The sequence below is a fragment of the Arachis hypogaea genome, chromosome 17 (assembly GCF_003086295.3).
Source record: "Arachis hypogaea cultivar Tifrunner chromosome 17, arahy.Tifrunner.gnm2.J5K5, whole genome shotgun sequence".
Classification (NCBI taxonomy): Eukaryota; Viridiplantae; Streptophyta; class Magnoliopsida; order Fabales; family Fabaceae; genus Arachis; species Arachis hypogaea.
This window is the reverse complement of record NC_092052.1, coordinates 73,662,309-73,675,729: the sequence shown is the minus strand read 5'-3', so window position 1 is coordinate 73,675,729 and position 13,421 is coordinate 73,662,309. Positions and strand designations below refer to the sequence as shown.

The following is a 13,421-nucleotide window of genomic DNA, read 5'->3' as shown; positions in this document are numbered from 1 at the left end:
TCTTAAGAAAGACTTAAACCAATTCTTTGCTATGAATGATTTGGGTCCTGCAAAGAAAATCCTTAGCATGAGCATCACTTGTGACAGGAAGAATGGGAAATTGTGATTCTCACAGCAGAAGTATATTGAGAAGGTTTTAGAGAGGTTTAACAAGAGTAATTCCAAACCTGTTAGTACTCCACTTGCTAGTCATTTCAAGCTGAGTTTGTAGCAATGTCCTACAAGTGAGAAAGAAAAATAAGAAATGAAGAAGATTCTATATGCATTTGTGGTTGGCAGTTTGATATATGCTATGATTTGTACCAGGCCGGATATTGCTCATGCTGTTGGAGTTTTTAGTCATTTTCTCTTTAATCCTAACAAGAAACACTGGCAAGCAGTGAAATGGATTCTCAGATACCTTAATGGTATTTCCAGAGTTTTTTATGTTTTGGGAGTGGCCAACTTGTGTTAGGTGATTACACAGATGTAGATATGGTTGGGGATCTTGATTCAAGGAAGTTTACTTCTGGTTATATGATGACTTTTGCAAGGGAAGCTGTATTATGGCAATCTCGACTTCAGAAATGTGTTACTTTATCTACTACAGAGGCAGAATACGTTGCTATTGTTAAAGCTTCTAAGGAACTTTTGTGGATAAAGAAATTTCTACAAGAGTTAGGCATCAATCAAGAGAAGCTTGTATTATTTTATGACAGTCAAAGTACTATCCATCTCAGTAAGAATTCAATATTTCATTCTAGATCGAAGCATATAGAGGTGAGGTATCATTAGATACGTCAAGTGCTTGAGATGAAGTCATATGCACTTAAGAAGATCTATACTAATAACAATGATCCAGATATGATAACTAAGAGTTTACCTGCAATGAAGTTTGATTCTTGCAAAGAGAAAGCGAAATTAGTAGAACAGCCTATTCTGACTTAAGTACGTGAGAGAGATTTATTAGTGGGTCTCCAACTCAAGTGAGACCCACACTTTAAATAAAAAGGAAAAGAAGTGGCTCAAAGCCATATAAAAGAAAAACAAAAGAGAGAGAGAGTATTAGTGTCTTCCATATTTTAAAAGAAAGAAAACGAAAACAGATATGGAGAGAGGGTTTTGGCATCGAGAAAAGAGAAGAAGAAAAAGGAAAAGGGCAGTCCAATGCTTCACACATTAAATTTGTAAACTTGTTTCATTTTTTATGAAATTTTAGTATGTTGTTCCTGATGTAGAGATAAACATTATTAGAATATAATTTGCTAGTTGTATTGTCTTCTCTTTTGTCTGATTTGAGATAGTCACTTCGTGGAGGGTTTATGTTGATTCTATCAGTTTTAATTATGTATTTTGTTGATTGTTGAGATGCACTAGTGCTACTAGAAATACTGATTGTGTACCCATTATTTTGATAGTGAAAGATTTTACTGGACCAAATTTGGTGGATTTTTTTGTCCCTCTTTTGGGGGATTTTTCCACGATAAAAAATCTAGTGTTTGATTATTTAATTTCTGCTATTATATTTACTACTTAGAGTATCTTTGGAGTTGTCTATTTAATTGCACAGGTTGTGAAAAAATTATTTTTTGTGCTTCCACTATTAGATAGATTCTTATTGAACCTTAATTTTTCTAACACAATTTAGCAATGTCTTTTTTGTATTCCTTATAGATAAGTTCTAGCATTTTCGGTATCTCTTTTGTATGGTACTTGTAACAAGACTTGTACAGAGACATAGAGATACATAAATGTATTTGAACATATTGATAGGAAAACAAACACAGTAAATCCTGAGATAATTTTATGTATTTTTAATCTTTATCTCTGTATTTATATTCTAGAATTTAATTTTAATATATTGACGGTGTAAAATATTTTACGCAATCATTTAATTACATTCATTATTTTAGATAACTTTTTAAGCAATGAATATAAAATATAATTATTTGTAGTGAAGTATTATTACGTAATTAGATATACTTGTAATGCTATATCCTATCGCATATAAGTTTAGTATGACCTATGGATAAGCTTCATTAATATGTGCACCAAGATAACTGCAATTTCCAATAGTGCTGAAAAGTGTTATACAGGCCATAATATGTAACCAAAGGAGGGATCATAAAAGTATAATATATCTGGCTTAACTTTTATATAAGAGCAAACTTGAGTTTATTTGAGAGCCAGAGATCCTATTACAGCGACTCTTTCTCCCTCACTGCACAAAATATATATTACTATACAAGTAGGATAGGAGCCTACAAATATTGTACACGAAAAGCAAGAGGGACCGCAGACGAAGCTGCACTGTGTAGGAATCGAAATTTTCCATACAAATTGAAGGTCAGTCGCTAAACATATGTCGAGTCTGGATTATGATGTAGGAAATGAGCAGCAGAGTTTGTTTCCAGTGGAAATGAACATGGATTGAGTTCGTCGTCCCGACTTTTCTGGTAAAGAAGATTTGTGAATGCATTTGTCACCTGCGGGGTTCTAATCTGCTTGATTTGGATGCAGATTACCTGCAATCATTTTGTTAATTGTAATAGCATAACAAGAAGGAGGAAATTGGAATAGATTTGATGATTTTCCTAGTAAAAGTGAATAATACTTCAGTTCACTCTTCACATAAGAAGAACCAGAAAGTGAAAAAGAAAAAGAGACGCAGAAAGAAAGCATGTGATGTGACGAATCTAACTGCAAAGAACAATTGGAAAGAAGAATTTTTATGCTTTAGTTTCCGAAATCATAATTCAATTCATTAATAATAACACAAGGTGTTCCAACACATGGATTTGAGTTTACAATAGAATTGAATTCATTACTCTTGCTCAAAATGTTTTCAAACACCTTGTGAATGATTGGAAAATAGGACACATGAATGAAAATGGCTGGCAGGATTTATACATAAGATGATTCTGCAAGTAAAAAGAACTAAGTGCTTTGAGAAATCTCACCCAGTTTGAGGTAGACGTGTCCAATTCATTAATCTGTGCGACTGAGGATGATTCTGCAAGTATGATGAACTGGCTCCTATTCCACTCTCATCATCTACAAATGGCTCTGCATAACTAGAAGACGGGGGAGACCATACTGGAACTACTCCTCCATCCCTTTCTCTCCTAGTACTACTTGAAGATTCTGCTGTCGAATCTTCAGCCGCATTTCTCAGCCACGCTGTAGTATTATTATGCTGTACTTGTGTGTTTCTATTAACATTCTGCAACACTCCTTGGTTCACCGTCTCTCTTGCATTTTGTTGTGCAGTTGCATTAGTTGGCACTTCAGCTCTGCTTTCTTCTGCCAAGTTTCGAAGATCTGAGGAAGCCTCTTCCTCTTCCACCCTCACCAGGGAAGAAGTCATACTGGGGACCATCTGATCCTCGTAACGCCTAGGACCAACCGGGGGATTGTTCCTAACAGGTTCATGGCTTTCCTCCATCTGTATGTCTTCAGGGAAAGCAATGGGGGCCAATTCGGTGGAGTCTCCAAGCCCTTCCTCAACTCCATTTTCGATTGCTGCTCTTGAAGCTGCTTCTAGTTGCCACATTTGTATAAGTGCTTCTTGAAGTCTTGCTTTTGCTGCATCTATTCCTACAATTGGAAGAGGGTAGTTAGAACCAAGTTCGATTCCAGCAGCTTGGAGTACAGATTCAGGTGCATTCCATGGATGATGTATCCATTCAGTTGGCAATCTAGAAAGTTCAGGAAGCCAGCGCCGAACATATTCTCCATTTGGATCAAACTTGTATCCCTCAAACTGGAAAATCCAACAATTGAAATGAGTACACAAATAAGTCACTAGAAATATATCATCTTCAAGAATTTGACAGCATCATATAAGTCAAAATGCCAATATCAAAGCTTATTATCACAATCTCAAAATTCAAGCCTATTGCCATAGAAATTGGAGTTACAAGGACATGAATTAAAAAAATTGCAACCAGAAAGAACAAAGGACCATTCAATTTGCAAAGTTGTGAATAATCACATATTTGACCATATACATAGGTCACTGGAATGCATGATTAGTCCAAATTTTTCAACAGGGAAGATTCAGAGGGGGGAAAAAAGACATTCTTTTTATGCTTATTTTGTAGTTCACCTTGGAAAACATATCAATGGCAGATAGAAGAATATAAACTTCGTAAAATCTATATAAATGAAAGAAAGTGTATCTGGATTATGCATAACAAGACACAGATTTCCTTTTAGCGATCCAATATCCAAAAGAATAAGAAACATGGAAACAGATTATCATCCATCCAAATGACCAATATAAATCTAGATTATGCATCTTCTATACATAAGCAGCGTCTTCTTTACCTGTGGATTATCTATTCGGTCGAATTCACGGCCATCAGGAAGAGTACCAGATATGTACTGCCAACCAAGAGCATCGCTCTCAAGATCTGCATCCAAGAGCGTATCCCAAAAATATTTCATTCCCCATCTCCAAGGAAGCTGCAGAACCTTCACAAAGAAACTGGAAACCACGACACGAATTCGATCATGCAGCCAGCCAGTGGCCCATAGCTCTCGCATGCCAGCATCCACCAAAGGATAGCCTGTCCTGCCTTGTCGCCATGCCTTGAAATGGCTCTCGTTTATAACCCAAGGAAAGAACTTAAGGTGGCCTAGAAGAGGCCTTTCATGACTATAAGGGTGGTTGAAACTGATGTACCTTGAATATTCTCTAAGACCAATAGACTTAAGAAACAAATTCACACTTTCTTCACCAGCCTGGTTTCCTTCATTGGCCCAAAGGACTTGCTTGATTCGGACGAGATGGAAAACTTTCTTGACACTCACCTCGCCAAAATGCAAATGTGGGGAGAGGAATGAGGTTGTGGCACTATCGGCCTTCCTGCGATTCTTTGCATACTCAATCAGGGGACCGTTTATAAATGCTGTTAAGGCCTTATCAGCATTGCTCCACCCTGGTGACCATGCTCGTGCAAGAAGTGCATTGCTTGCTTTCTCGGATTCATCTTCAAACACCAGTGTATCACCCTGACACCTTGATACATCTCCTGAAAAGACCGAAAGAGTTGTATTTAGCACGTGAATATCAGTATCTAGACAAATGATTTATGATAACCGATAATCCTCAGGAAAAAACGTGCATTGCATATGATGCTTTTATTTATCTATTTTCTTTCTAGTGTAAAAAGAACAATCTTTGCCTTTTTATTGAAAAATACTTTTCACCATAGCATGACCCATCAAAGAACTAATCACATAAACACAGATTTTGCAGAATAAGCCAATTATGATATCAGTAGCTAGAATTCAACATCTCTATAAGAATATATTGAAATAAAATAACAATCATTGAACAAGCATATTTTGATGCCTATTAGTTTGGTTTAGTTTACACTTTTTCCCCATAAAAGGCCACAACTATCCTCTGCAGGAAGAGTTCCAGTATGAGCTGGAAACATGCACATCATAGTGGGACTAACTCTTCAAGTGGAGAATGTTTCCATCAACATGACGAACCTAAGAGGGTAAGACCTTGCTTAAGGGGAATCAAGCATCTAACACTTGAACCAACTCCATTTTGAGGATGCTTTTGAATTCATCTTTGATGCACCGTCAATTTAAAAAGAAAAATCCAAAAATGTAATTATGTATTGCCACGTTAACAAAATAATTTTAGCTTGCTCACCCATCACCTTAAAAAAGTAGTTAAGTATATATAGCTCCTAGTTCAAACAATAGTTATACGAAACGCAATACGGTACGCACATGTAAAATATGTTATGTGGGAAGTATACCCACGACGTTGCAATATACAAATGAATTGTGAATTGGTGGGCGAATTGGCATGCAATATGCACCTAATCAGTGAATTCATATAACTGTGAATTTCAATGGTGAGAGAGAGAAAAGGTAGACCTGGAATAATCCTTTTAGGTGGGAGAAGAGGTGCTTGTGGGTCATAAGGCATGCTAAGGCATCTTTCCCAAAAAGCAGAAAAAGTTGTGAATGGTTGGCCATTGGCATCATTGACATCCCACGGCTCATATAACAAATCGGAATTGAAGGAACGAACGGTTATGCCTTGTGCAGTCAGAACCTCCTTTGCTCTGTGATCCCTGATAAGTGACAATGGATCTGCAAACAACCACACAAATTTCCCAAAAATTAAATAAATAAATGAACATTTAGACAAAGTTCTTTTTCCACCCTGTCCTATAATATATTATTATTTCGGTTTGCAAACACCAAACGATGAATTCAGGTAACGTATCATCATGAAGCTGAAACAGAGATTATGAAAAAGAACCAAAAAAGATAAATAGCGATCACAGATGAACATGATAAAGCATCTTAAATGACTCGTTAAGAAACGATATGGACTCATAAATACCAAAAAAGTAATGTCACGTTTCCTAAATTGCTGCCATACCATAAAAAGTAAGAGACAAGTTAAACAAATAATAAACTATTCGAATTGATACAAACAAGAATCCTATAATATTGCATAAGTTGTTTCATTACTAAACTTACCAAAATCCTTTGCATCATATATATGCAGTAGAGCTTAAATTGATAGAACTTACGCAAATTTGAATTAGTAACATAGTAGAACCGATTCAAGAAATTAAACTTATAAAGTTTGATAACCATTAAAAGGAAGAATAGATAAGTTACCATATAAATGGTTAAAGAAGAGTTGAGTAGCTCCAGTGGACTTAACAACATCCAAAAGAGAAGAAACACTATCAGTGGATCTTTTAGTGATGAGAGGGGTACCAAGGCTTCTAAGAGAAGAATCAAGGTGAGCCAAGCTGTTCTTTAACCACCACCTTGATACCCTTCCGGGGTAGTATTGTCCTTCTTCCTCAGGTGCATATATGAACACAGCAACTACTGCTCCAGCTCTAACACCTGCAGCTAGTGCTGGGTTATCCTCTACCCTCAGATCTCTCCTGAACCATACTATGCTGCAACCACCACCCCCTGACATAATTTCCTAAATTACCCCTACCACTATACACACTATACTATATGCTATCCTGTCCTATACTATATATGTACCAGATCTCTTAACCATGCCAATTACCGAGAAATAAATGCTGTTTAGCTTTTTTCTCTCTCTTTCTGCTTCCTTTTATTTAGTTCCTTTCTAAGCAAAAAGAGGTAAAAGAAAAAGCAGAGTTTGATATTTGAGCCTTGCCACTTATCTTCTTTCTTTACTTGTTTCTCTCCAACACTTTGGGGGGTGGACAATCTTTGGAAGAAAAATTCTCCAATTATCTTTGGGGTTCTTTTACCCAAGTTGCAACATGGGGAAGATGATGAGAGACACTGAGAAAGGTCCAAGGAGAGAGAGAGAGAGAGAGATAAAATAGAATGAAGAGCAATTGAAGAGGATTGGTTAACTGAGTGGGGATACAATGAATGGAATTGATAGACAAACTGCAGCCACAACTTTTTTTCTTTTCTTTCTATTTATTTATTTATTAATTTTTTCCTGTTTGTGTATTTTACTTACAATTCAGGCTTTTTTTTTCTTTTTTATTTTTTTCTCTCTCTGTATTATCCTATGGAATGGAACAAAACAAACAAACTCACATCCACGTCTCTAGTTACTTCTGTTCATATACTTCTATACAATTTGACATGGATGGAGAATCAAAAAATGATAGATTAAAAATCATAATGTATATCTTTTTTTTAAACTTAGCTCGCACCAGCATTTGCCGGGGACCATGCACATTATCTTCCGCTCCTACTGTTGTAACTTCCTTCCTATTCTCTGGTGTTCATGTAATCTTTGTAGTCAGTGCATATAAAATTTAAAATTTAAAATTGTTGCACCCTAGTTAAGAAAAATAAATTAATGTTTCCCAAAATAGCATGTACAGATTTGATCACTGAGAGTATCAGTTTCTCAGTTTCTCACTTTTTCTTACTATTAATGGAATTGCAAATCTATGCACCCAAAGATTAAAAAAAAATGAAATATCTCTCATTAGCTTATTTTCTTTCCTAATAAAATTACACATTCAAGTTTTTTTACGAATCAAGTCTAACTAAGTTAAATAATAAGATTTAGAATAATGCTAACTATAACTGATTTTTATTATATTAAATCAACTTAGTTGAACTTGATTAACAAAAAAATTTGGATGTGTAACATTATTCTTTTTTCTCTCTAAATAATTAAACCAACAATGAGACATAGCTTAAAAATTTTGGTTACATGCAGTGTGTTTAGTATATTGTTGGTGCTTATTTTAGAGGAAAGTATATTTTTTTTTTTGTATTATAATGAAAAATATTAGGAGTTTATATTTTTTCTAGAAAAAGTTTATGAAGCCAGCACTTTTATTAAAATTTGGTCAACACTTAACCAGCAAAAGAAAAGTGAGTAATCTCACACCATTAAATGAAATCTCACACCATTAAAAACACCAATGATGTCTAATTGATGGCTACAAATCACAAAACTTGCTGGTCTCCTAGCACTCCTCTTTTTTTTATTCATATTAGTAAATATTTTAGGTTAATATTTTATTTTTATACTATATAATTTTGGTTTAGAGTTTAGTTTTAGTATTTAAAGTTGGTCAAGTGACCAAAAATGATAAATTTTATTGATTGCATATTATTTTTCTAACATAATGCTTTGTTGATTTGTTATAGGAACAAGTTTTTTATAATTAAATTCAATTAAGTTGGTCTAATATTTTATTAGTACTAGTGTTAAACATGTGTGATGCACGATCTTACATTTAAATCTGACATGATAAATCGAAAATAATATTTTATAATCATAAATTTCTCGAGTTTAGTATAACACTATCATCGTCCTTATATAATAAACGTACTGAACATGCTGTTTTATCTTTATTCAAAGTAAAATGCAAATGGAATAGTTTGAAGTCTATAATATTCTTGAACTATAAGGAAGAGACATGAAAAAATAAGAACATATATAACTGTAATAGTAGCATGTCAAATTTATACTAAATTTTATATCAAAAGGCTATCTTACTAACCTCATTAGAAAATCAATTGGCATATAATGTTGTGCTCCCTGTTACACATTTTATATCAAGTCTGAAAGTAGAGTTATAGATAAATTAGTTATATCTATAGTAAAGATTTGTACAAAAGTATAAATCATAACATGTTATCAAAATGAAAATAATATTTTTCTTACCTAAATATTATTAAAAACTTCTTTAAACATGACATTTGTTGTTGATGACTTTGGAATGTCATCCTCATCCAGAATTAGAACCTTGAGGCCACTGCGACTCTTAACTCTTGACAAAGCAACGTAAAGTTGTCTATGAGTGAACACTAATTTTGGCAAGTAAAGCCTTACATGTGATAATGATTGACCATAACTCTTATTAATGGTCATTGCAAATCACACTGTTAATAGAAATTGTTTCCGTTGGAACTTAAATGGCAATCATGAATATGAAGAGATCAAGTTCATTCTTGGAATGTACACTTTGTCGCCAATATTTCTATCTGTCACTACCATCGCTCCAATTTTATTGTTGCCAAGTTTCTTAATTATTATCCTTGTCCCGTTGCATAAACCTGAAGTCTGGTCTATGTTTCACAATAGCATTACAGCAACTCCTGGCTTCAAAGTCAATTTGTGATTGGGTAGTTCCAAATATTTGATGTCATTTAGAAACTATGGTGTGAACCACTCTTGTTGTATATCTTCATTCTCATCAGCTTGACATGTTGTGTCAGAACTTAGATACTCCTTTTCCATCATTAGGAAGATTGTCAAGACGAAATCGTTTACTTTCTCGACACTCTCAAGCGTGGTGCAAGAATTGTCCTACTCTAAAAATACCTGTAATCTGACATGTTTTGGAACAAATCTAGATATGCAAAGTCTACCAAATGAGAGAGAGGTTCATCAGCAGTTGTAATCAGCTGATGATTTGAAATTTCAACTTCTGACTCATCACCAACAGCAGAACTAATATTTTCATTTCCAACATCAAGTATCCAATTAACAAATCTCTTTATTTCACCATCATGTTGATCTAAAGAAGACATTAGAAGCCTCATATTCGTCTGTAGATTCAGAACCTTACAGAACGAGCACCGATGAAATGAGTTAATAGCTGATGACAATATATTGTGTCTACTCCCTTTCAGAATCACCGAAAGTATCTGTCTAAAATCACCTCCTAGAACGACAACCTTACCACCAAATGGTTGATGTGTCTTATGTTGATCGGTAATTGACATAAGATCCCTAAGTGTCTAATCAAGTGCTTCAGAGCACATTTTATTGAGTATTGGAGCTTCAGCCCAAATTATTAAGCTACTTTGGATGAGCAGCTCAGCCTTCAAACTGCCATGCTTGATGTTGCAAGTAGATTCATCAGTAATTGTAATGGGTATTGAAAACCTAGAATGAGCCGTTCTGCCACCAAGTAGGAGTAAAGATGCAATTCCACTGGATGTGACATTTAAAAAATCTTTTCTCTAGACCAAATAGCAGAAAAAAGTCCATTCCAAATAAATATCTTACCGCACCACCATGCCCATAAACGAAGTAAAAACTACCAGAGTTTGTAATAACAGCATTGAGTATCTCATTGAATACTAACCTTTACTCACGAGTCATCTTTTGTTCTGTATATAAGTTTGTATGAGTCAACTCATTTGTGTCATATGCTAACTCCTCCTCTATTAGCTTATTCTGAAAAAGGCAAACATCAGACATCTTAGGATATGACATTGCTTGATAGTCTCTTAAAGATCTCGCATTGTTATTGAGTATCCTCTCAATCTCAATAAGGCTGAGGTTTTTCAATTCGTCATCAGTCATGTTTAGTCCTAGCAAAAGCACATGATGGTTTTATGAAATATTTAATAAGTAATTCCAAAATAAAACCATTAATATTATTAATAAAAATAAAAGTAATAAGAGAATACAATCTTGATATTTAAAAAAGACATAGAAAATACCTTAGTTTTTCAATGCTTTTCTCCTCGCATATAGTATCCCGTCAGCTAATAATGTCCAACTTGCATTTCAAACACGCTCTGGGTTGCAAATGCTATTAGATATCAGTAGCATTACAAATAATTTTCTCAATTGATGACCAGATGCAAGTTCAGATACCTCATTAATAGCTGCAATAAATTTCCTATCATCATACAGTTGATGCATCACTATTTCGTGGTGCATTTTATGCTAAATTGAGGGGATTTTATCACCTTTGCTCATACTTATTCAATGAAATGGCATGGTTTCATCATTTTCTCCTAACTTGTGCTTAGGAGTGAAAACATACTTTTTAGGCCCTTAATCAGTTAATTTTAATTCACCTATGATTCCACTAGATGCCTTGATGTGTTTGTTAGTGAATTCAGCATTGAAAATGTTAAGCATGGATCAAAGAAATGAAGAGAAAAGCATGAAAAGTGGAGAACTCATGGAAAATCAAGGATTTGGAGTGCACACACCGACGAGCACGCGTGGAATATGAAGTCGCATGGCGACGCGTACGCGTGACATGACGCGTACGCGTGGGAAGTAAAAATGCCAATCGACGCATACGCGTGACCCATGTGTACGCGTCATAGCTCGCACGTGACCTCATTAAAGTGAAAATACTGGGAGCCATTTCTGAGCTTTCCAGGCCCAAATCCAACTCATTTCTGAGCATATTACATGCAGAAATCAAGAGGAGTCAAGGGGGGAGGGGAGCACATAGTTTAGTTTTGATCATCCTTTACTTAGTTTCTAGAGAGAGAAGCTCTCTCATCTCTCTAGAATTAGGTTAGATGTAGATTAGGATTTCTTGGATCTAGGTTTAATTCATGCTTTGATTTACTTTTTCTTTACAAATTCTTGTTCCTCTACTTCTACTTTCTTAGTTTAGTATTCTATTTCTTGTATTTGTTCACTTTGTTGTTGATGCACTCTTGTTCCTTTTATTTTCCTTTAATACAATTTATGTTTAATTTCTTTTATTGTTGATTTGAGTTGTTATTAATTCCTTGCTTTGAGTAGTTGTGGATTTATATTTCTTGCAATTTTATTTTACCTCTCTTTTGTGCCTTCCAAGTATTTGATTAAATGCTTGGAAGGATGTTAGAGTAGATTTTTGTGTTCTTGGCTTGGGATGGTAACGTAGGTGAAATTGAGTTGCTAATGTCCAAGTGTTGATAATTGGTGTCCATTGACTCTAGCTTTCCCTAAATTAATTAGTGAGAAAGTTAGGACTTATGGATTAGGATTGATGTAGCTCATTTGACTTTTCTCCATTCGTTAGAAGATGACTTAATGAGATTAATCCTTGCAATTATCATGTTGTGGTTAGTGACAAGGATATAGACCCTTAACCATCAACCCTTGCCAAGACTTTTTTACATTTGAGTTCCATTTACTTCATTGCCATTTATCTTTCATGTTCCTTATTCAAAACCCCAAAAATACTTGTCCCATAACCAATAACAAGAACACTTCCCTGCAATTCCTTTGAGAGACGACCCGAGGTTTGAATACTTAGGTTATTTTTATTGGGGTTTTACTTGTGACAAATAAATTTTTGATTGAGGAATTGTTTGTTGGTTTAGAACTACACTTGCAACGAGATTTTATTGGTGAAATTCTATACTGACACATAATTTTCGCTCATCAAAATGGCGCCATTGCTGGGGAATTGCAAATGTGTGCCTTGTTATTGGTTATTGTACATATGTTGATATTGTGAATAGTTTGCTCTTTTGTTGGTTTGCTAGTTTTGGTTTAGTAGTTGTTTCCTTTATCTCTTGTAGTTTTTGTTTTTTGTCTTTCCACTATGAATTCTCACCCTTTTTGCTATGAGTTTAGTTATAATTATGTTGTAGAAAATGGAAATTTCAATGAGAATGTGCATCTAGGATAGAACAATCAAAGGTGGGAGGAGCCACAAGCATATAGACAACCTTCTTGGAAACAACCTCCTCCGGTCTCTGTTCCGAGGGTTACCTGAAACTGTAGGTCGATCTCGGTCGAGATCTGCGGTGGAGGCCGGAGCTGACGTGTCCGACTTGTTGGACTTGGTGGTGCTGTTGATCCTTCGTCACCAAAGGGTGGTGGTACCTACAAGAGACTCTGATGCTTAAGTTAGCATGGGCTTGAAGTAGGTTTTTTGTAGAATCAGAGTATGAGTTATACCTGGGTGCTCCAGTGTATTTATAGTAGTGTAGGCTGACCTTTCTAGATAAGATAAGTTAGTTATCTTATCTTTTATCTTTAAGTGAGGTCATCTTATCTTCTAGGGAACCGCCCTTATCTTTCTAGGCTTTAACTGCCTTTAGATTGGGTGGTGTCCCTTCATTTGGGCCTGTTTGGGCCCCTCTGGCGATTTGGCCAAACTCTTTAAGAAGAGGTCGAGGAATCTAGACCGTAAGAGGTTGGTCGACTTGTCTTTAATCAACCCAGGTCG

General features: G+C 35.2%; 1 protein-coding gene across 2 annotated transcripts; it reads right to left on the bottom strand.

Annotated features, from left to right (window-relative positions):
* Positions 1-2,024: 2,024 nt before the first annotated feature.
* LOC112762494 (cryptochrome-1) lies at positions 2,025-7,643 on the bottom strand. Of its 2 annotated transcripts, XM_025808344.3 has the most exons (5): positions 6,643-7,643; positions 5,884-6,102; positions 4,309-5,015; positions 2,940-3,742; positions 2,025-2,504 (listed from the first exon to the last, which is right to left on the bottom strand). In XM_025808344.3, the coding sequence occupies exons 1-5, from the start codon at positions 6,956-6,958 to the stop codon at positions 2,501-2,503; spliced, it is 2,049 nt and encodes a 682-aa protein (XP_025664129.1). In that variant the 5' UTR covers positions 6,959-7,643; the 3' UTR covers positions 2,025-2,500. The 2 variants fall into 2 exon arrangements, with proteins under 2 accessions (XP_025664129.1, XP_025664130.1); XM_025808345.3 differs by lacking the exon at positions 2,025-2,504 and having other exon boundaries at positions 2,936-3,742; positions 6,643-7,564.
* Between the last annotated feature and the right edge of the window lie 5,778 nt (positions 7,644-13,421).

Bases quoted from the DNA above. Each gene is read 5' to 3' on its own strand.
- LOC112762494 (XM_025808344.3), bottom strand. From the start codon at position 6,958: ATGTCAGGGGGTGGTGGTTGCAGCATAGTATGGTTCAGGAGAGATCTG. The intron at 5,016-5,883 runs GTCTACCTTTTC...CGGTCTTTTCAG, and splicing joins ACCTAAAAGGATTATTCCAG to GAGATGTATCAAGGTGTCAG. The intron at 3,743-4,308 runs GTAAAGAAGACG...TGGATTTTCCAG, and splicing joins ACCGAATAGATAATCCACAG to TTTGAGGGATACAAGTTTGA.